General features: G+C 40.4%; 1 protein-coding gene and 1 long non-coding RNA gene across 8 annotated transcripts in view; one reads left to right on the forward strand and one right to left on the reverse strand.

The window, feature by feature from the left end:
• Positions 1-3,368: 3,368 nt before the first annotated feature.
• RUBCN (rubicon autophagy regulator) overlaps positions 3,369-22,224 on the forward strand; it is a 59,824-nt gene continuing 40,968 nt past the window's right edge. For 6 of the 7 annotated variants that reach the window (XM_046658654.1, XM_046658656.1, XM_046658658.1 and 3 more), the window contains exons 1-2: positions 3,369-3,617; positions 17,699-17,852. In XM_046658654.1, coding sequence (XP_046514610.1) covers positions 3,553-3,617; positions 17,699-17,852 — 219 coding nt within the window. In that variant the 5' untranslated portion in view covers positions 3,369-3,552. Of the gene's footprint in view, positions 3,618-17,698; positions 17,853-22,224 lie in introns of those variants that run through there. The other variant, XM_046658660.1, reaches the window with a different exon arrangement.
• On the reverse strand, positions 14,484-20,772 carry LOC124238098 (uncharacterized). The gene is made up of 3 exons (XR_006888241.1): positions 20,669-20,772; positions 20,474-20,551; positions 14,484-14,754 (listed from the first exon to the last, which is right to left on the reverse strand). It is a non-coding gene; the product is annotated as an uncharacterized LOC124238098 (long non-coding RNA).

A 22,224-nucleotide genomic window follows, 5' to 3' on the forward strand; every position in this document is an offset into this window, starting at 1 on the left:
CACAGCTTGTCAAGCCAGGCTGTGGCGTCATCCCACATAAAGCAGAGGAAGATTGGCACAGACGTTAGCTGAGAGACAATTTTCCTTAAGCAAAAAGAGGAAGATTGGCAACTGATGTTAGTTCAGGGCCAATCTTCCTCAAAAAAAAAAATTTAGTCTGAAAAGCAAACGGATGAAGAGTCTGAGGACTGTGCTTACCTTTGAGAAGAATATAGTTATTTATACATTTCATGAATTAACTCATTTTGATGCTCAAATTGTTTTTGACTTGGCCAATGGGAGACATCACTTAGCTTTTAAAATGTGAATATTTTTTAAATGCTAAGAATAATTTTAGTAAATGTAATAAAAAAGAACATATTCATAACTATATTGATATTTGTTGAATATATTTGAGGAAATTATTTCTTAAAACCAAGTTTTTGACAAATAGGTAATGTAATGAATTTTAAAAATCTGCTATTTGAATAACTGATTCTTGAGTGAAATTGGCTTTCTGCCAGTGGTATGCTAAGACCTACTGCTCTTTGTATAAAAGCAGCATCCTAGTGATCTTGAAAACAAATTGGTAAAGATCAAATAAATTTCTTCAGGTTTTTTTTTTTTAAGGTTTTTTTTATTCTTTTTTCTTTTTCTCCCCAAAGCCCCCCGGTACATAGTTGTATATTCTTCGTTGTGGGTCCTTCTAGTTGTGGCATGTGGGACGCTGCCTCAGCGTGGTTTGATGAGCAGTGCCATGTCCGCGCCCAGGATTGGAACCAACGAAACACTGGGCCGCCTGCAGCAGAGTGCGCGAACTTAACCGCTCGGCCACGGGGCCAGCCCCATTTCTTCAGGTTTTTTGACTTTTAAAATATTAATTAATTAATTCAGCAAGTAGTTACTAAGTAAGGCCATTACATTAAATGACACTTTTGAACTTTGATGCTTGATATTTTTGCATATTTGACAATTTTTTGCATTTGGACCCCAGATGCGCAAAACTGGATTAATCATAATCCTTGTTTCATGACATACTCTCATCATTTTCCGTACATGGCTCATTTTCATTTGTTTAATTATTTTAAATAACTAATTATAGCTTGTTATGACTTCATAACTATTAGTTATTTTAAAAGCTATGGACCTACAAACCCACCACTCAAAACAAAATCTAGAACAGACAATAACCCTATGACCTAGAAATTCCACTTCTAGGTATGTACTCAAAAGAAACCCTTGCTTATCTACAAGAGGAGACATGTACAAGAATGTTCAAAGCGGCACTGTTTACAATAGCAAGAATCTGGAGACAATCCAAATATCAATCAATGAAAGACAGCATGAATAAACTGGTGTATTCACACAATGGACTATAATATAGCAGTCAAAATCAATGAACTATAGTGACACACAACAATATGAATAAATCTATCAATGTAATATTAAGCAAAAAAAGTAAAGCCCCAAAGAATAAATACAGCTTAATACCCTTTTTATAAAGTTAAAACACAAAAATTTAAAAAATAATATTTTTTTAGGAATGTAGTCAGATACAAAGAAACTATATCAAAAGGGAAGCAGTGGAATCATAAACAAGGGATTCAGTATATGGCTACCTGGGGTGAGGGGAGAGAAAACATGGCTAGTGTAGGTTATTGCCATGTTTATTAACTGACTACTTTAAAGAAAATACGTGTAAACCCAGACTTGGGCATATGAGGAAAATCCTATTTTCTAGAACTTTTATTACAATTTTAGTTCTAGAATTTCCTGATAAAGCTGACTTTCATGTAAATGTATGTTAAGATCATGTGGGATTAATTTGAGATTATACTGTATGCCAACAAATAAAGTTCATACATTTGTAGAAACAGAAGGCAGTGAAATCCTAGTAACTAACACTGCTCCTTTCTTAAAAAGTATAACCCTTTAGCAGGAAAATATGAGAAAGTTTGAACAAAGAGTAAGTATTTTTTATATACATGGAAGTTTGAAATCTTAATTTGCAATAAAAGGCTCTTTCATTTCTCTTTTAATTGACAGACAAAAAAGTTTTCTCAAGTTTGAAAATTCCTGCAAGTCATATTATTTTTAAGAGAGCAACTAGTTTTTTATGGAATTAACCTTGATCCCTTGCTCACAGAGTTGTGCTGATTCCATTGCCTTACCACTGCTCTAATCCAAACCTCCTTGCTCCCTACAGCCACCACCCTAGTTTAGTCCTGGGCTTGCAAACTAGCAACCCAAAGGCCACATTCAGCCTACAGACAAACTTTTTTGGCCTGCATGATGTTTACAAATGTTTAATTTGTTGCCAATATTTAAAAATTTGGAAAGTGTACTTAAAAATGCAGATCCTAGCATCTTTATAAAAATGAGAGAACCTGGCAGCTCTAGGCCCATATGCCCATTTGGCAACATTCAATTATAGTGAAGGTGAGACTTTCCTTCTTGGATGAGGCATGTGGTTTCCAGTTCAGAGTTTCTGCCATTCTCCTACAAACTGGCTCACTTCATCACTGGCATTACCACCTTGGCCCCTTTAGGGACTTTCAATCTCCTCTCATATCTATTCTTCTGCCCTTATCTCCAACATAGGACATACCACATTCGCTCTCCACATTGTCCAAAGTAGCTTTCTAAGCAGGTTTGATCAAATCACTCCTTGATTTGCATATGCTTGCTTTGCTCCTAAATGTTTTCTGGATACCACTCAAACTCCTCAGAATGGCACTTCATGATCCGGCCTGCCTGTTCACCCACATCATTCTGTTCCCCACCTCTTCCCAGCTCTGATTACTACTTGGAACCAGCAGTTCCCAAACCAGCGTGCGTCCTCATACCTGTGCTGCTCTCTCCACCTCCTCTTCCCTTCTTCTCCTGGCTACCTCATACTCATCCTTGAAAACTCTGTCCTGATATCAATCCTCCAGAAAACCTGCCCCCAAAGCCTTTCCTTCCTGCTTTTTCTTTGTGATGCCAAAGCAACATGTGGCCTTCAGTTTGTAAGCTCTTCGTTGAAATGCTTGAGATCTCCAAACACCACCAACAGGTGCTAAATCAGGGCAGGCAGAAGTGGGGTTAACCGCCCTTGGATTCAGCCCAGCGTCGTCTCCTAGTCTAGATCTCTGACCGAGTCCGGTCCCAAGAGTGAAGTGTGACAGGAGTGTGTAAGTGTCCACAGTGGTACCGAATCTTGAGACTATCGTTGGCGGGCATTTCAGACCCGGGTTCCTATCCCACAGCACGCCCGCAAGCACTCGCCAACCGTCTGCTATCAGCCGCAAGCGCGGCCTCACCTTGGATAGAGTGGTGCATGCCGGGAGTGGCCGGGTCTTCGAGGTGCCTGCTGGGAGTTGAAGTTCTTGGAGCCGGAAGTGGGGGTGGCAGGGTTGGGAACCGCGGCTGAGGCAGCAGTGACCGCCGCTGCCTCAGCCCGGGTGCGGTGGCTCACCCTGAGCCCACACGCCGTGGGTGCCTCCTCCGTTCCCGGGGGGAAGTCCGGGAACGCTGAGGGGCGACACGGCAGGGACGCCTCTCTTCAGAGAGGAGGCGACGTCGCAGCCCCGGATGCGGCCAGAGGGCGCGGGAATGGAGCTTGGCGGCTGCGAGGACCGCCTGCCTGAGGACAGCAGGTGGGCTGGGAAGGGGCCGGGGGTCGGGGGCAGCTGGATGCGCCGAAGCACCAGGAGCGTTGGCAGGGCTCGGAGAGCATGGGGAGAAGTGCTGGGCGCGACAGACAGGAGGGCGACTGCTGTGGGCGACTTGTTTTGGAAGAAATTCTGAAAAGAGGGACGGGCAGGGCGTGGATAGGACGGACGAGGGAAGGGGTTTGGTGAGGGAGGGTGGATGGCATATGTTGAGGGCAGGAGAAGCAGAAGTGGGTGAAGCTCAGCTCCAAGACTGCTGGAGAGGACGTGGCTGTTGGAGGTGCTGTAGTGAGGTTTTATAGGCCGGAGTCTGTAGATAGGAGTAGGGCACAAGGTTGATGCCCTGAGTGAAACTTGCGGTGACAGCAGTCGGGCCAATATTGAGAAGGCTGATGTTGTAAGAATTTCTGAGAGCAAAGGGTAGGCATTGTGGGTGGCCTAGAAGGAAGCTTAGGCAGGGATGAGCGTGAAGCAGAAGGCGACAGGGAGAGCCTGTGCATGAAAGTGGACGATTGTAATGGCAGTGGTGTGGGGGAGGGGGCTTGCTAATGAGACTAGAATTTGTGTGCCTTTTGTTAATGCTGGGTCCTTGTCAGAGAGTGGCAGGACCTCTCTGTCGTTTCCTTTTTATCTTCAAACCCGTCACTCCTTCCCCACAATGTATAAGCAATTTCACATCTATTTATATGGAACTATTGTCGTGGAGTTCATACCTTCTAGAAATTCGAAGATTTAAGATTTTAAAAACTACTTTGACTAAATGGTGACTTGGATTCTGTAGAGGTATTTCCCGTGTTTAGAGTTTGCTTCATTAATAACTCTGGTCTTAACCTCTTAAAAATCTGGAATGGTGACAGGATAGAGCAGAAATGTGACTTAAGGGAGTCTTGCTTGACTTTTAAAAACGTTGAGATGTAGTGATGGTCTCAGAAGCAGCTGAGGTCCCGAGACTGGTGGTAGAATATTTACCTCTAAGAAAATACCAACAGGGAAAAATTAATGAGATGTTGTGCCTGGTTGAAGACCTGGCTGTTTTTAAGGGTGACTCCTCTTTTATGTACGCAGCCCTTGGCCTGCTGTGTAAAACTTGGACTGACAGGATTTGGGTTCCTGCCTGAGATCTATGAATGGTGTGTTCAGTGAAACTGAACATCTTACTTCCCTTTTGTGTGTTTCGGTTTCTGCTTATGTATGTTTGGCTATTTATTCTTCCTCCAGATGTCTGTGAATGCTTCATGTAAAAGTTCCCATATAAATTCTAAATAAGTTTTAGGATTATTTTTATTTTTCTCTACCAGTTCATGTGGGAGAGGCCACACTGGAAATTCAAGTTCAAACTTCCTCCCCAACTAGCTGGATTAGTTGTTTGTTTAATGTTTTTAACAAACACCTATTTACCACATGCCAGGCACTGTTTAAGAGCCTTACAAGTATTAATTTATTTAATCCTCATAACAACTGTATGAGATGGATACTATCATTATCACCATTTAACAGATGAGGAAGCTGAGACATGGACGTAGTAAATACCCTGCCAAGGTCCTACAGTGAATCCTGGTGGAATTGGGATTCAAACCTAGGCAATCTGGCTCCAGAGTCTGCACTTTTAATACTTATACTATGCTGCCTCTCACTATGCTAATATATTGGGACAAAGAAATGTATAAGATAGCGAATTTTATAGCATTCTTTGCCTGTCATTCAGGCCAGTAGGACAGCTCTTTTGGAGGTATCTTTTTCTCTTACTCTTTCTATGGAACTCTAGTCAAAACTTAATTTCAGCTGTGGGATTATCCCCACGAAGTCACTCATATTGTTGCTATAGCCTGTTCTCTGTCAATGGCTGGTTAACTCCAAATGTGTTGTTTAATAGGTTTCATAGCATTGATGGCCTCCTTAGCTCCAAAGAGAGATCTGGTGTGTACATGCCTTGTGCCTAGGAATTGGGGCATTGTGGCTGGGTCACTGCAAATCTGATCTTTCTATGGCCAATAAAACACCCAATTCAGAAAAAATCTTCTTGATGAGATGACATCATTTTTATATATAAAGCATAAAACTTTTCAATATATTTTCTGAAAGTAGTTGATGTAGTGAAATGTGCATAAACTTTGTAACCAGATGGACCTGCATTTGAATCCTAGCTTTACTGCTTAACTTGGCTCCTGCTGTCTGAGTGGGGAGAGTAATGCCTTCCTGACTGGTAAGTTGTGAGGATTCAATAAGAATGTTCATGAAGGTCCTCACAGAGTGCCTGGTATGTACTAAGTGCAAAAAATGTCTGCTTGCATCTGCTCCCCAGTTTTCTTGAAATAAGGTGGATGTGTGCTCTTCCAGTTGCTGTTTTCCTTTTTTTTAAAGATTGGCACCTGAGCTAGCATCTGTCGCCAATCTTTTTTTTTTTTTCCTTTTTCTTCTCCCCAAAGCCTCCCAGTACATGGTTGTATATTCTAGTTGTAGGTCCTTCTGGCTCTGCTATGTGGGACACCACCTTAGCATGGCTTGATGAGTGGTGCTAGGTCTGCGCCCAGCATCTGAACTGGGGAAACCCTGGGCCACCCAAGCAGAGCGTGCAAACTTAACCACTCGGCCATGGGGCCGGCCCCTCACTTGCTGTTTTCAATGCTATCGTTTGTTCTTCCTCTTTCCATGGCTCCTCTATCTGAGGTCAGCACACTGGGGAGTGGGGTATTGGCCTAGCTTTGACTTCATTCTTGAAGTGTAGTTATGTCATAGGTTCCCGAATTGCTTTCCATCTAGCTAGTTATCACTCTAGCAAAATACTGTAGTGCTTAGGGGTGATACTTCAGTTTCCCCAGGGTTTCCTAAATGCCAGTTGTTGGGAGGTGGTCTGGTGAAACTACTAAAGGAATGGTTCTTCTAGCACTGCTCTGTCACCCTAGATTGCTGTGCAGTCTACTTCTGAGCTTGGAACCCAGCTACATGCACAGTTTTCCTGGTACTGTGATCCAGATAGAGTCAAAATTCAAGTACCAAGATACCTTTTAGTGTCCCCAAAGTAAGCTCATTCCATTGACCAAAACCTTTTCCTCCTCTCTTCTCTCTCTCAGTTAATAGTGTTTTCCACTCAGTCAACGGAGCCAGAAGCCTCAGAGTGGAATTTGATACTTCCCTCTTCATTTCCCATCCAAGCAGTCACCAGATCCCATGAATTCTGTTCCTGATTTTTCTCTTGAAGCTTTATTTTCTTCCTCCATTTCCAAATATGTCAGTTTATAGTACTTAAAAAATCCAGAGAGTAGTATTGCTTCAGGCATGGTCAAATATAGATGCTTAAACAAGGATTTGTCCCTGTCTGTGGGCTTTTTTTCTCAATATGTCGGCTTCATTCTCAAGCAGGGTTTTCTACAGGATACCCTTAGCAACTTCAAGTTTAGAGATCAAGCAAAAAAAAAAAAAAAAGAATGCAATCCCAATAGAGACAGCAAAAGTGAAAATTCTGGGGCTGACTCTTTTTGGACTGAGTTGTTATGTTCCTGTTCTTATAATCAGAGTATGGAATACACTGCTCAGTCAGGCCTAAGTTTTGCGACCAACCCTGGATCCTGATGTAAAGCCATACTTTCTTGGAACTTCATGGACTCTAGAGTAAGTGGCAGAGGGGTGATTACCCTGTGAAAAATCAGGATTCTGTTACCAAAGAAAGAGACATGGACTCTGGGCACATATAGACTATATATTCACTGAAGGCCCTCATCATCTCCCATTGTGGATTATCTCAGTAGCCTTCTAACTAATCACCCAATCTGGACTCAGTCCCCCAATTCCAGACAGCCTCCACACTGCCACCAGCTTAATTTTTCAGAAGCAAAGTTGCTATCATATTTTGCTCAGAAATGTTCAGTTTCTCACTGAAAATAGGAAACAGTGAAAATTCCTTCCCTGGTATTTAACCTGTACTTTAGTCCCTATGAAGTTCCCAGTTAAAAACCATGGCATTCACTCACTCTCTCATCTCCTTCCTTGCTATTCTGGTTCTTGCTCCTCTGCATTTCCTGTAATACCTCCCCCTTTTCCTGGAGAGTTCTTAGTCATCCTTTAAATAGTGCTCCTTTAGAAGGCATCCTGACCTGTCCTTTTCCATCTCTTTTACAGCACTTCTCACTTCATAGCATAGTTATGTAAGTGCCCATTTCCCCATTGCATTCTGAGTACCCTGAGAGCTGGAGACTCTTCCTCTTTAACCACCATAAGTCCAGTGCCTCGCACAGTGCCTGACATGTAATTGGTGTTCAGTGAATATTTGTTTGTTCAAGGAATCAAAACTTAACATGCCTCTTATAGTTGAGCAGGTGCCAGTGCTACTGTTACCTTTGGAAGGGCCTCCTTTCCCCTTCTCTCTATTCATTTTCACTTTTTTATGTTTATCTTCATTTTCTGTTTTCTTCCCTTTCTCTTTTTCCTTTGACCATGCTAGGGGTTGACTGTATAGAACTGATAGCAAAGCAGGAAAATCACATGATTTTTGAGCAATCCATATTGCTAGTCCAGTTATTAGTACCAAAAAACCCCACAGAAACATTCTCTTGAAGCTTTTGGGGAAAATGCTATTATTAGAACCCAGGAGGAGGAGGTGTTTCAGCTGCCAGCAGGGACCCTAAGCTGAAGCTTTTCTCAGTATTTACCCTCCCCACAGCTGTTTCTGCTTTTTATAGCTGTTTTATCACTTCTTCCACTAAATGGAATTTTTTTTTGCATGTGTTTTGCTTTGTAATCTTTCTTCCATAAGTTTCACCAACTTACTTGGGTAGTTATAGACCAGCTCTGTCCAACGTGATAGCCACTAACTACATGTGGTTATTTAAGTTTAAATTAATTAAAATTAAATTAACTTTTTAAAAGATTTTATTTTTCCTTTTTCTCCCCAAGGTCCCCCAGTACATAGGTGTGTATTTTTATTTTTATTTATTTATTTATTTTTGAGGAAGATTAGCCCTGAGCTAACTACTGCCAATCCTCCTCTTTTTACTGAGGAAGGCTGGCCCTGAGCTAACATCCATGCCCATCTTCCTCTGCTTTATACGTGGGACGCCTACTACAGCATGGCTTTTGCCAAGCGGTGACATGTCCGCACCCAGGATCTGAACCGGCGAACCCTGGGCCACCAAGAAGCAGAACCTGCGAGCTTAACTGCTGTGCCACCAGGCCCGCCCCCATAGGTGTGTATTTTTAGTTGTGGATCCTTCTAGTTGTGGCATGTGGGGTGCGGCCTCAGCATGGCCTGATGAGTGGTGCCATGTTGGCGCCCGGGATTCAAACTGGCGAAGCCCTGGGTCACTGAAGTGGAGCGCCCGAACTTAACCACTCAGCCATGGGCCGGCTCCTCTAGTCACTTTTTTACTTTGGGTTTTCATGATCTGAATGTTAATCTCTCATTACCATTGTTTTTTCCTTTCTGTTTTTCTTTTTGCTTTATGTTTTCTACAGTTTTTGTTTTGTTGTGTGTTTTTATGTATTTTGAGGCCATGTTATTAGATACATAAAAATTAATGTGAACTATATGTTTATTATGCCATCTTTGTCCTTTTTAATGATTCTTGCCTTGAATACAACTTGGATATTAATATCATAATTTCCTCCTGCCCTTTTGCTTGATTGGCTGTTTTGTTTTAAATAGTTGAGTTTATTCCATTGACATTTATTTTTATCTCATATCTGTTTGGTCTTAATTCTGTCATCTTTTTTTTTTTTTTTTTTTTGTTTCCAAACTTTATTTATAATCCATCCATATTTGAGTAAAAATGACTTTGCTTTTTTTTTTTTTTTTTTACAGTTCTGCATCTTTTTTTTTTTTTTTTTTTATTAATGTTATGATGGATTACAAGCTTGTGAAATTTCAGTTGTACATTTTTGTTAGTCATGTTGTGGGTACACCTCTTCCCCCTCCGTACCCTCCCCCCACCCCCCCCTTTTCCCTGGTAACCCCCGATCGGATCTCCTTCTCAATATACTAATTTCCACCTATGAGTGGAGTCATATAGAGTTCATCTTTCTCTGACTGACTTATTTCGCTTAACATAATGCCCTCGAGGTCCATCCACATTGTTGTGAATGGGCCAATTTCGTCTTTTTTTTATGGCTGAGTAGTATTCCATTGTGTATATATACCACATCTTCTTTATCCAATCATCAGTTTCTGGGCATGTAGGCTGGTTCCACGTCTTGGCTATTGTAAATAATGCTGCGATGAACATAGGGGTGCAACGGACTCTTGAGATATCTGATATCAGGTTCTTAGGATAGATACCCAGTAATGGGATGGCTGGGTCATAGGGTATTTCTATTTTTAACTTTTTGAGAAATCTCCATACTGTTTTCCATAGTGGCTGTACCAGTTTGCATTCCCACCAACAGTGTATGAGGGTTCCTCTTTCTCCACAACCTCTCCAACATTTGTCGTTCTTGGTTTTGGATGTTTTTGCCAATCTAACGGGGGTAAGGTGATATCTTAGTGTAGTTTTGATTTGCATTTCCCTGATGATTAGCGATGATGAACATCTTTTCATGTGTCTATTGGCCATATTCATTTCTTCTTTTGAGAAATGTCTGTTCATGTCCTCTGCCCATTTTTTGATCGGGTTGTTTGTTTTTTTGTTGTTAAGCAGTGTGAGTTCTTTGTATATTATGGAGATTAACCCATTGTCAGATAAGTGGCTTGTAAATATTTTTTCCCAATTAGTGAGCTGTTTTTTTGTTTCAATTCTGTTTTCCCTTGCCTTGAAGAAGCTCTTTAGTCTGATGAAGTCCCATTTGTTTATTCTTTCTATTGTTTCCCTCAACTGAGGAGTTACAGTGTCCGAAAAGATTCTTTTGAAACTGATGTCAAAGAGTGTACTGCCTATATTCTCTTCCAAAAGACTTATTGTCTCAGGCCTAATCTTTAGGTCTTTGATCCATTTTGAGTTTATTTTGGTGTATAATTCTGTCATCTTTTAAAAATGATTTTTATGATGTTCTCTTGCTATTTCCTTCCCTCAGCAATTTTTAAGATGATCTAGTTTTAGTTCTAATGATAGTTATTACCTGTTACTTTAAAATAGTATCCTTAGGGGCCAGCCCGGTGGTGCAGGGGTTAAGTTTGCACATTCCTCTTTGGCGGCCCGGGGTTCGCTGTTTCGGATCGCAGGTGCGGACATGGCACTGCTTGTCAAGCCATGCTGCGGTAGGTGTTCCACATATAAAGTAGAGGAAGATGGGCATGGATGTTAGCTCAGGGCAAGTCTTCCTCAGCAAAAAAAGGAGGATTGGCAGCAGATGTTAGCTCAGGGCTAATCTTCCTCAAAAATAAGAAAAATAAAAAATAAATAAAATAGTATCCTTAAAACTGAGGTGACTGACACTGTCTTTCGTCCTGAGCATTTGCTATTGATGTGATGGTATGTGTTTCCTTTACCTTGCTTGTAAAGTACTCTGCTACCCAGACAACATAAGGTGTGACTGTAAGATAATGAGATTAGCTTTCTTATATGACTCTTGAAATAAACCTTATTTTTTTACAGTAAAACCTTATATGTTTCTTCCATTCTATCAAGTAAGCAGATTTGAGTCTCTTTTTCTATACTAGGTACATCTAATACTGAGGAAGTTTTTCCCAGCTTTCCTACTTTAGTGAGAACACCATGAACATAAACAGGGCCTTGGAATCTCACTAAGAGGAGATTTGACCCTAGTTTAAATGCAGTTGAAGATATTTTTTGGATGTGAGGTGCTGTGACCAGTCTTAATTACACTGCAGACTATCCAATCTCAGATAGTTTTTGGCAGAATTTTCTCTGAAGCCGAAAGGGTAAAAAGGCTTTATTCTAGGTACCCCTTCTGATTTAGTTGGATTTCTTAGATTTATGCAATGGAAGTTCAAAGGGGCAAAAGGAAAGAGGAAAAGAAAGGAATATTATTATCTGCTCTATGATGGTGCTTTCTGTAGATTATCGATTACATTCCGCACTATGAAGCGGTTGTTGTCATCTCCATGTTGTAATGAGGGAACTGAAGCTTAAAGAGTTTACATGGCTTGCCCAAGGATGCACAGCTAGTTTGTGGAGAGCTCAGATTCGAATTCAGGTTGGTATGACTGAGAAGCTTGTTGTCTTTCCACTGCATGACATTCTCTCCCGGCTTCTTATTAAAATACAAAGTAAATAGGAAAGACATGGTCTTTGTCCTTAAGGAAACAGACCATATACTATGAAACAACAGGTTTTTTGGTTTTTTTTTTTGAGGATTATTAGGAGGAATGGTATATTGACAGCATATGTTATGGAGTTTCTAATAAAAGAGTTATAGTGGGTCACACTATTGAGAATTTGGGAGAAGGTTGAACTAGAGCTGAACCTGAATTCCTGAATGGGACAAGAGGAGCAGCATTTCAAGTAGAAAGGTCTGTATGAATAAAGTCATGGAAGTAGGCATGAGACTGGCATGTTCGTAATTAAGTGTGGTAGAGAGAGAGACTGAAAGACTCTCTTTTTCAATTTGAGAGACTCCTCAAATTGAGGAGTACTGAGTAGGAAAGTTGGTATTTAGCTTGAGGCCACATGATGGAGAACTTTTGCACTTCATACTGAGGAGTTTATATGTCATCAGTGGTTAGGTTTCTGACATAAGGGATTTTCCATACTTTTGTTAAGTCTATTCATTGTTGAAATTCAATAAATTTGATATTATTCAAATTTAGTATGATTGGTGAGGAATTTGTTGAATAAGTATGAAGTTACAAAGCATGCCTACCATTACTACTTTTCTCTCCTAGACAAAGATTCTGCTGTCAGCCATTAAAGGGGTGGGACTAGCCAATGGTTAGGTTCTCCTAGGTGCCGCAGAAGTGAGAGACTGTGTAATAGAGTCAACTGTGTTTTTTCTATAAGCATATTTTTCTATAAGCATAAATATTAACTACCTACTCTACAAGTTAAATACTGTATAATTAAAAACAGAAAATATGGAGCCAGATAAGAAGAAAATTAAACACAAATTAAATATAGTAGTCTCTTGCTACCTCAATGTTGCCAATAATTATTTCACTAAATTATGTTTTTCTCTACTTTAAGAAGGAACCCATTACTTCTTTCCAGGAAGTGCTTTCTGGCATTAAAAGTCCCAGGTGCTTGCCTGACCACAGTCTTTCAGCATAAGATGCCCTTGATACTTGGGTATTTAAAAAATCCTTTATGGTACTGTCCAGTTTCTTGTTTGCTAACTTTGTTTGGGTTATTGATCTTTCATTAATTCCTAGCCTCAAGGAAGGCCTAAACAGTTCCTCTCTTTTCTACATTCCCCTTATATAACCAAAGGTAACCACTAACAACATATCATTGTTTCTCTCAGTATTTTTATGCTGAGATCATAAATATAATTTTACATTTTGCTTTTTATGCTTTAATGTACTGTCATTAACTTTGGAAACTCTTCCTAGTAAAAAATTTTAATGGTTTCATGATATTCCATCAAATGGATGTCACACACCTCTGCTCACATTTCAGGGATCAAATCATTACTTGACCTCCAACTCTCATCTCAGGTAGATACCACAATGCGTTGCAGATAAACAGCACACTGTGGAGGGGATATGCCAATAAGTTGAAGCTGTTTCCTTTTGCCACTAAAAAGAGCATTCGGGATCAAAGATATGCTGATATATATTTCTTGCACTGAATCTCAGTTTACAATTATGTAGTACTTATTATTTATTTACTATTTACCATATACTTCATTATTTTTAGTGATTAGCTATATGGTGTAACACTTCTAAAAAATAACATTTTCTTGTAACTTTTCTGTTTTAACCTTGAGTGTCATTTCTAATTGTGATGTGGCAAGCTTAGGACTGAGTTGGCATTTAGGAAAACTGTTATTCCTCAGATTTCCTTATTTGAGTTGCTTAAGCAATTCCAGTTCTTCTTTTTTTTTTTTTTAAGATTTTATTTTTCCTTTTTCTCCCCAAAGCCCCCCGGTACATAGTTGTGTATTTTTTTAGTTGTGGGTCCTTCCAGTTGTGGCATGTGGGGTGCTGCCTCAGCGTGGCCTGATGAGCGGTGCCGTGTCCGCGCCCAGGATTACGAACCGGCGAAACCCTGGGCCACCCACAGCGGAGCACGTGAACTTAACCACTCGGCCACGGGGCCGGCACCCCAGTTCTTCTTTAAAGGAGGAAAAGAAAATAGGTAAAAGAAAATAGGTAGGACTTCATTCTGAGATTGGCTTGACTGTTTGTTGATGAAAACGATTCTGATAGAGATGGATTATGTTGTCACTTTCCACTCAAGCCTGGTTCTTCCTTGGCATAGGGTGAGATGCTTAGGAAAACTTGCTTTTTAATTTATGGCAGTTAAAGGAGAGCACACCGTGTACTTGCAGAAATGGCTCTTCAAAGAGCTGCTTTGAATCTAATACACTTAAAAGGCCTTGCCTTTACCCAGATGAAGGTTACATGTGAATACAGGGTGATACCATTCAAATCATTGTTACCAAACAGATTTAATCTAGGGAAGACTGACCTTACTTGCTGAAAATGTGGTTAAGTTTGGAAAGGGGTGTGTGATTTCTCATGGTGATCTGTTTACCTGCATCTAAGATTTAGGTATGAATGGATTAATTCAGCCACCGTGTATGGGCTTCACTTAAACTTAGTATTTCAACTCTGAAAATGAGAACTACATCATTAGGGTAAAGGATCCTGAAAAGGTAGAGACACTAAATAGACTAGCTATGTAAATCAAAATTTTTAAAAAGTTTACTTTTCTTCTACATGAGCTTATACCAAAAATAGATGGTTTGGAGTATCTTAGAATAAGAGCCACATTCTGTTGTAGCTTTGGTATCTCAGGGGCACTATCTTGTGGGGAAGGAAAGTTCTTTTGCTTTGTCCAGAAGAAGTGGATAGTAGATTTGAATGCTCAGGGTTTCTAGGATTTCAGTGCTTTTTGTATATTTTGGGATGAAAGCCCTAGGATGATAGGGTACTTGATAGCTGCTTTCAGGATTTATCATGATGTTCTTTGGCAGTTAAACTTGTAAGATCAGTACAGAATGAATCAGAACCAAGATAAGCAGAATCACTTGCAGAAGCAGATTGGCTCTCAGGCCTGCAAGACTTGCTTATAACCTGTTGGAATGGAAAAACTATGTCAGTCAGAACAGGCCAGGTTAGCCCCAAGGAAGCTGGAGACGGAGAGTCACTGAGGCAAAGGTTGGCACTTGGTTGGCCTCTGATGGCAGTTTCTCACAGTACAACAATAAATAGCATTTTAATGACCACCTCAGTCCTGTGTACATCTCAGTTATCTTGAGATCTCTCAGGACTGATATGGAAATAGAACAGGGGCTGGCCCCGTGGCCAAGGGGTTAAGTTTGCGTACTCCGCTTCGGTGGCCCAGGGTTTTGGCTATTCGAACCCTGAGTGTGGACATGACACCTCTCATTAGGCCGTGCTGAGGCGGTGTCCCACATACCACAACTAGAAGGACCCACAACTAAAATATACAACTATGTACTGGGGATCTTTGGGGGAGAAAAAGCAGAAAAAAAAAGGAGACTGGCAACAGTTGTTAATTCAGGTGCCAATCTTAAAAAAAAAAAAAGAGAACAGCAAAATGGTCAACAAGTACATGCAAAGGTGCTCAGCATCACTAATCATCAGTGAAATGCAAATCAAAACCACAATGAGGGGCTGGTCCAGTGGCCTAGGGGTTAAGTTCAGTGCACTATGCTTCAGTGGCCTGGGTTTGGTTCCTGGGTGTTGACTTACACCACTCATCAGTGGCCATGCTCTGGTGGTGACCCACATACAAAATAGAAGACTGGCACAGATGTTAGCTCAGGGTGAATCTTCCTCAAGCAAAAAGAGCAAGATTGGCAACATGTTAGCTCAGGGCGACTCTTGTTCAGCCAGAAAAGAAACCCCTCACAATGAAATACCACCCCACACTTGTTAGAAGGGCTATCATCAAAAAGACAAGAGATAACAAGTGTTGGTGAGGATGTAGAGAAAAGGAAACCCTTGTGTACTATTGGTGGGAGTGTAAATTGGTACAGCCACTATGGAAAACAGTATGGAGGTTCCTCAAAAAATTAAGAATAGAAATATCATATAATTCAACAGTTGCATTTCTGGGTATATATCTGGAGGAAATGAAAACGCTATCTCAAAGAGATATCTGCACCCCCATGTTCACTGCAGCATTATTTACAATAGCCAATACATGGAAACAACCTAAGTGTCCGTTGACAGATGGATAATGAAAATGTTATATATATATAATGGAAAGTTACTCAGCTGTAAAAAAAAGAAGGATATCCTGCCACTTGTGACAACGTGGATGGACCTTGAGGGTATCATGCTAAGTGAAATAAGTCAGACAGAGAAGGCAAACTGTATGATCTCACTTATATGTGGAATCTAAAAAAACCAAACTCATAGAAACAGAGAACAGATCAGTGGTTGCCCTGGGGGGGAGCAGGGGAAATGAGTGAAGGTGGTCAAAAGGTACCAACTTCCAGTAATAAGATAAATAAATTCTGGGGATGTAATGTACAGCATGGTGACTATATTTAACAATACTGTATTGTATATTTGAAAGTTGCTAACAGAGTAGATCTAAAAGTTCTCATCACAGGAAAAGAATTTTTAACTATGTGAGGCGATGAATGTTTACTAAACTTGTGATAATCACTTCATAATATATACATATATCAAATCATTATGTTGTACAACTTAAACTAATATAATGTTATATGTCAATTATATCTCAGTAAAACTGGGGAAAAAAGAAATAGAACAGAGAGTATGGTGACTCAAAAGTTGAATGGCATAAAGTTAAGGAAGCCTGGTGTCTCCCAGTTGGAATAAATTCTTGGTCTCAAGGGCTTCAGAGCAAACAACCAAAGTGAGATCCATCTGGCTTTTCCTTTATTAGATGACACTCCTATAACCAGACCTAGCTTTTATTCATTTTATTTTACTTGTCTGCCTTTACTGTATTCATCCCCTTTTTAAAAATGGCTCAGAAAATGTACAAAAGAGATTAGTTTTGAGTACTGATAGAATTAGAAAGGATTCCAATTTAGGACCCTCCCACCCCTAGGTATTTAAATGATGTAAAATAGTTACGGTGAAAGTTACCTGAAGAATTTATTACCATTCTCATGACTGTCCTTGAAAAGAGGAAAGAGTGGAATTCTAATAAGAAATGAAAAGTCAAGGTGAAGTGTGCAGTATAACAATTGGGGGCCCAAGAGGAGGAGTTTGACCCCTCGTCTCCTCACATTTTCCCTATCCAGTTTGATTCAGGGCATCCAACTTTTTTCATTCAGTTGCACCTGGTTTTGAGTATTGGGTTGGAACCTGTGTTGAGAAAATGCTGGGGCTTTCAGAGGAACCTTGAACATCATCCAGGGCAGCAATTTTCAAACTTTTCCACCAAAGTACTTCTGATGGTCCAAGAGAATAAGCTCATAGTTGACTGAGTTGGGGGCATGTCCCAAAGTGGCTCAGTATAAACTTGAAACATTTTGGTTTCAATTTTAGCTTTAAAAATTGTGGGTGAAAATCATGGGCAGTTTTTATTCTTATTCATAATATTTGTGTACAGGTACTTAGTGCTTGGAAATATAGTGAATAAAAAGTCATTTTTTGACTTTTTTGTTTGGCAAGAGATTTCTGGTTTTGAGCAAATGCCCTTATCTCTTTATATATTGCCCGTGTACTCTTATTGTCCAGAAATGGATCTTGATAGATCACACTCCTAGAAACACAGGGTTATATGCTATTTATGTCAGGATTGAATGAGATAGTAGTTAAAGATCACCTTACAAAGCCTAATATGCCATGTAAAGGTGAGAGTTTTTCTGTTTTGCTTTTTTTTATTCGTAGTGTTCTTTACAACTTCAGTCTTTTCAGAATTGGGTCTTATGCCCAAGTAAAAAATTAATAGGGGAGAGAATGTTAGGATATGGGGCAGGAGACTTCTTGACTTAAGAATTTCTTTGACATGATCAGGATCAGGTATGACAAAGTTAACTAACCATTAGTATAACTGATGCCCTTGCAGGAGGGAGCACTGGCAGTTGCTGGGTAATTTGAAGACTACTGTGGAGGGTTTGGTATCAGCCAACAGCCCCAACGTCTGGTCCAAGTATGGTGGCCTGGAAAGGCTTTGCAGGGACATGCAGAGCATCCTCTATCATGGGCTCATCCATGACCAGGTATGTAGACCTTTTCTTTTTTGCCAGATTGGCTGAATCACTTGTTGGAGAGAAACAGTTGCATTAAGTTGTTGGCGGTGAGAAGATGAAGGCCACTAGTCTGTGAGTCCTTGAGGGCAGGCCTGTGATATGATGATGACGAAGAGGAGGATAAGGACAATGATGAATCATTGGGATTTTCCTCTTAGGAGCATCCTAGGACACATCTGAGAAATACTTACAGATTATTGTCATTTTTTAGAATATCCTGTAAGCATCATTTTGTAGACAAACTGGTTGATACTTATGAATGGTAGTTTTATCTATAGCTTAAATTTTTTCAGTATAAACTTTATTGATTTTGAATTTCTTTTCCTTAATGTCCTCAAACACTCTATTAAGCTTTGAGTATTGAAAATGAGTGGACTCTAATAATACTTAATGGTTTTTGCTTTATCTTTGGCAATTTCTCCGTTTGTAGTGTTTTAAATAAGCTTTGGTTCTGGATAAAATTGTCAAGTGACTCCACTCATAGGTGGAAATTAGTATATTGAGAAGGAGATCCGATCGGGGGTTACCAGGGAAAAGGGGGGGGTGGGGGGAGGGTACGGAGGGGGAAGAGGTGTACCCACAACATGACTAACAAAAATGTACAACTGAAATTTCACAAGCTTGTAATCCATCATAACATTAATAAAAAAAAAAAAAAAAAAAAAAATTGTCAAGTGAGTCATTGGATCTGGGTCTACTTTTTTAAAAATCAGACCTTACAAATAGGTACATAATCACATCTTCCCAATCACTCATGCTCTTCTCCTGTCTGGGCCTAGTATTCTTCCTTGGAACTCTTTCTCCTGAGCCAGGCTTGTCTTTCTTTTTTATCAGGATTTAATCTCAACTAGCAGTCACATTGGAAAAGATCTGATCAACTAATTGGTGTTTAAGGTATTCATAGTTGATAGGATTTAACGTGCTACCCTCCCTTCTAAAAATATGTGTATAGAACCTCTGAGCAATATCTTTAAACTGGTGTTCCTATTGGATATTTTCAGAATTCAGTGGAAAAGTTGACTTAGGTTAGATTTTATTAACTGAGTAAGTTCTGGAAGTGAGGCCCTTTCTCTTAGAAGAGTTTTAAAGATGGAAAACATTTATCCTTTAAAGATCTGAAGTCTTCTTAATGTTATCATTATTAAAACACCATTCGAGTAATTTGGAGGCAAAATGTGTAGTAGACTAACGAAAGTCTTTGGAATCAAACAGAACCTGGATCGAAATCCAGACTCAGTGCTCAGGTCCTTTGGGAAAAAATTGACATAGTAGTTACTATTATGGACTTCTGAGTCAGACTGCTCATATTTTAATCTCAGCTTCACCACTGTGTGGTATTGGGTAAGTTACATAGCTCTTTGTGCTTCTGTTTCCTCATTTGTAAAATGAGATAAGGCTGGTACCCTACCTCATAGGATTGTTGTGAGAGTTAAATGAGGAAATACACGAAAACCATTAGAAAACATAATAAATTGTCAGTCAGTCCTGTTAGGTAATTTACTTAACTTTTTTGAGGCTTGCTTTTCTCATCTGTAAAAATGAGGATATTATTATTTATATCATAATGTTTGATGGAAAAATTAAGTGAAATAGCATACAAATTTGCCTAGTGCAGTTTGTGGCACATAGGAAGTAATAAATGTTCCTTTCATTTTTTAAGTTTCATGTTACATGTGGTCCTATGGAAAAAATAATTATGAACACTGGAATTTACAAAACAAATAATTTAATCCACTGCAGTCTGGTTTCTGCCAATACCACTGGTGATCTTGCCACTGAAGTTTAAGTAAAATGACATCCATTTTACCAAATCTATGAAGATTTCTGCTTTGAACACTGCCTTATGTTCTTCACTCTTGACCATCATCATACCTTGACTCATATGGCGTTATTATCTTCTATCTCATAGAGACTTTCTACCTAGGTGACCACTCCTTAGTTTCTTTGCCTGGAGTCTCTTCCTCTCGGATTTTAGTTTTTAACAGGGTTCTCTCCTACATTGTTATCTCTTCTTACTTTGCATATTTTCCTGAAACAGTCGTATCCATTTGCGTTTTAACTGTCACCTAAACGCTAATGACCTTCAGCTCAAACATCTCTGCTGAACTCCGGATCCACAAGACTGGCTGTCTGCTATACATTGTCATCTGTCTGTCCAGACTACAGGCCATGCACAGCACAACTTAAAACAAACTTATTTTCTGTTATGAGATTGCCCTTCCTCTTGATATTTTTAATACTAATTTGTGGCATTGCCAGCCACTCAGTCTTCTAAGCCAGAGACTTGGGAATTATGCCAACGTATTTTACAAAAAACTCCATACAAGCTTCCCAGGCTGATGACAAAAATAGCTACCAAATTAGTGGCACTACCATTTAGTGGTTAAAGAACTTGTGTCTTGATAGCAAAAGGGTTTTTTCCTTGCCTCTGTTACTAATTTTACATTGTCATCTAGAGTAATCACTTCACCATATTACAAGGCAGTTTTACTGTCTGTGCCAGAAAGGAAAAATGTGTCATGATGAATTAGTAAAGTCAGTGAATTCTCCAATGAAAGATGCTTGGTAAATACAAAACAATATTAGCATACCTTGTATAGTTATTAATAAATGATAATATCTGTGGAGGCACTGGTCTCAGAATGAAAAATATTAAGGAAAATGGTCACCTGCAAAACAGAAGTAGTGTAATAAGTGAAAGCAGAGCAAACTAGGCAAATTTGTCACACATACACACTTAGCAACTACAGGCTCTAGTGGGAAGAATCAAAAACAAAGATCCATACCAGTTTCACTGCTGCTCTGTTCTGCCTTGTAAAGACCTAAAAATTAAAGTCTGTGTCAAGGACTTGTTTTTCCCCTTCGTTTCCTCCCTGAAGATTAAGGCTTTCAAAGGCTTCTGGCTGCTTCGTCATCAGGCAGCTATTCTGGGTGTTGTGCCCTTGGAGAGGGGGAAGGGATACAATGACTCATGCTGGTCATATCACTTCTGTGCTTTCATAAGGATGTGTTATGGAATGTGAAGTGTATTTTTAAAAATCACTTGGGGCTTTAGGAAAGGTATAGCATCATGACCACATTCTTAGAGGGATCTCATTTTCCTTGACAGCCTGCATCTGGTCTACCTTTTAGTCCTTCTGATGCAGGGTGGGTCTCTGGGGATGCTTAGGGCGTCCCCCCCTGGCGGTAAAGCTAGTGTCCAACTGACAGCACCTGGAGAAAGGGTGCAGAGGCCGATTGCGGGTGTTGACATAGTTATAAGATTTAGTCAAGTCTCGCTCAGCCTGGGCACTTTGTCTCCGAGCCAGCACAGTTGAGGTAGGGAAGCAGGAGAAAAAGGCCTGGAACTGGCTGGAGGCACTCCCAGTGCCAAGGTTGAGAGTTAAGTCTCTGGCAAAAGGCTTAAGTTTTGATTTTACAGAAGGTCAAGGTTCTGCTCAGGTCCAGCCTGAACTTTAACCTCGACTTGGTGACAACAAAGGAGGTGATGAACAAGACAGACAAAGAAAGGAAAAGAAGAGATCAGCCATTGTAACTCTTAAGAGAGACGAAAGAAATGGGTCCATTACCGTGAAAAATCCCCCCTGAACCTAGGGCAGCGTCCTACCCGTCGTTCCTACTGTGGGGTTCTTATAGCAAGGGGTGATGGGGGCGTCCCCCGGCATTGCATCCCTTGTATACCTTCCCTGTTATGCCTGGCAGTAACAGGTGCCTGGCGCCTATTCTGCCTGGCAACATAGGCCTGGTGAATGGTCCCTGAGAGAAAAGGAGAAAGAAAAGGAGCCATTACCTTGAAAGTCCCCCCATTGGGGTTCCTGTAGCAAGAGATGATGGGGGCATCCCTTAAACATCTTCCCTATTCTGCCTGGCAGTAATAGGTGCCTGGTGAATGGTCCCCAGGATAAAAGGATAGAGAAAAAGACAGTGAGGAATTTTCCACCAGTCTGGGGGACATTCTACCCAATTGCATCCTAGAGCCATTCTCCCAAGAAGGGGTTCCCATACTCCACCAAAGGTTAGAGTTTGGTACTTTCCTTGAACTGGAGTCCCGATTGGGACCTTCCTGCAGTTCGAAGAGTGGTCAGATGCCGTGGGAGGGATCCCAATCCAGCCTTAGGAAAAGAAACCTTCCACGGGAGTCTTGGAGATTGGCGGCCATCCTAATGACTTAAGTGGCTGACCCGCGCCCACGTAAAATTTGTCTATTAGAGATAGAGTCAGGAAAGAATGGATTAATTCATTCTCCATCACCCTGAGGCTTAAGGTACTGATTCTCTTCAAGCTGAATGCCACAGTTTGCCCCATAGAGTAGCCATGGGCAGCAAACGTGGATTCATACAGC

This window comes from Equus quagga, chromosome 4 (assembly GCF_021613505.1).
Source record: "Equus quagga isolate Etosha38 chromosome 4, UCLA_HA_Equagga_1.0, whole genome shotgun sequence".
NCBI lineage: Eukaryota > Metazoa > Chordata > Mammalia > Perissodactyla > Equidae > Equus > Equus quagga.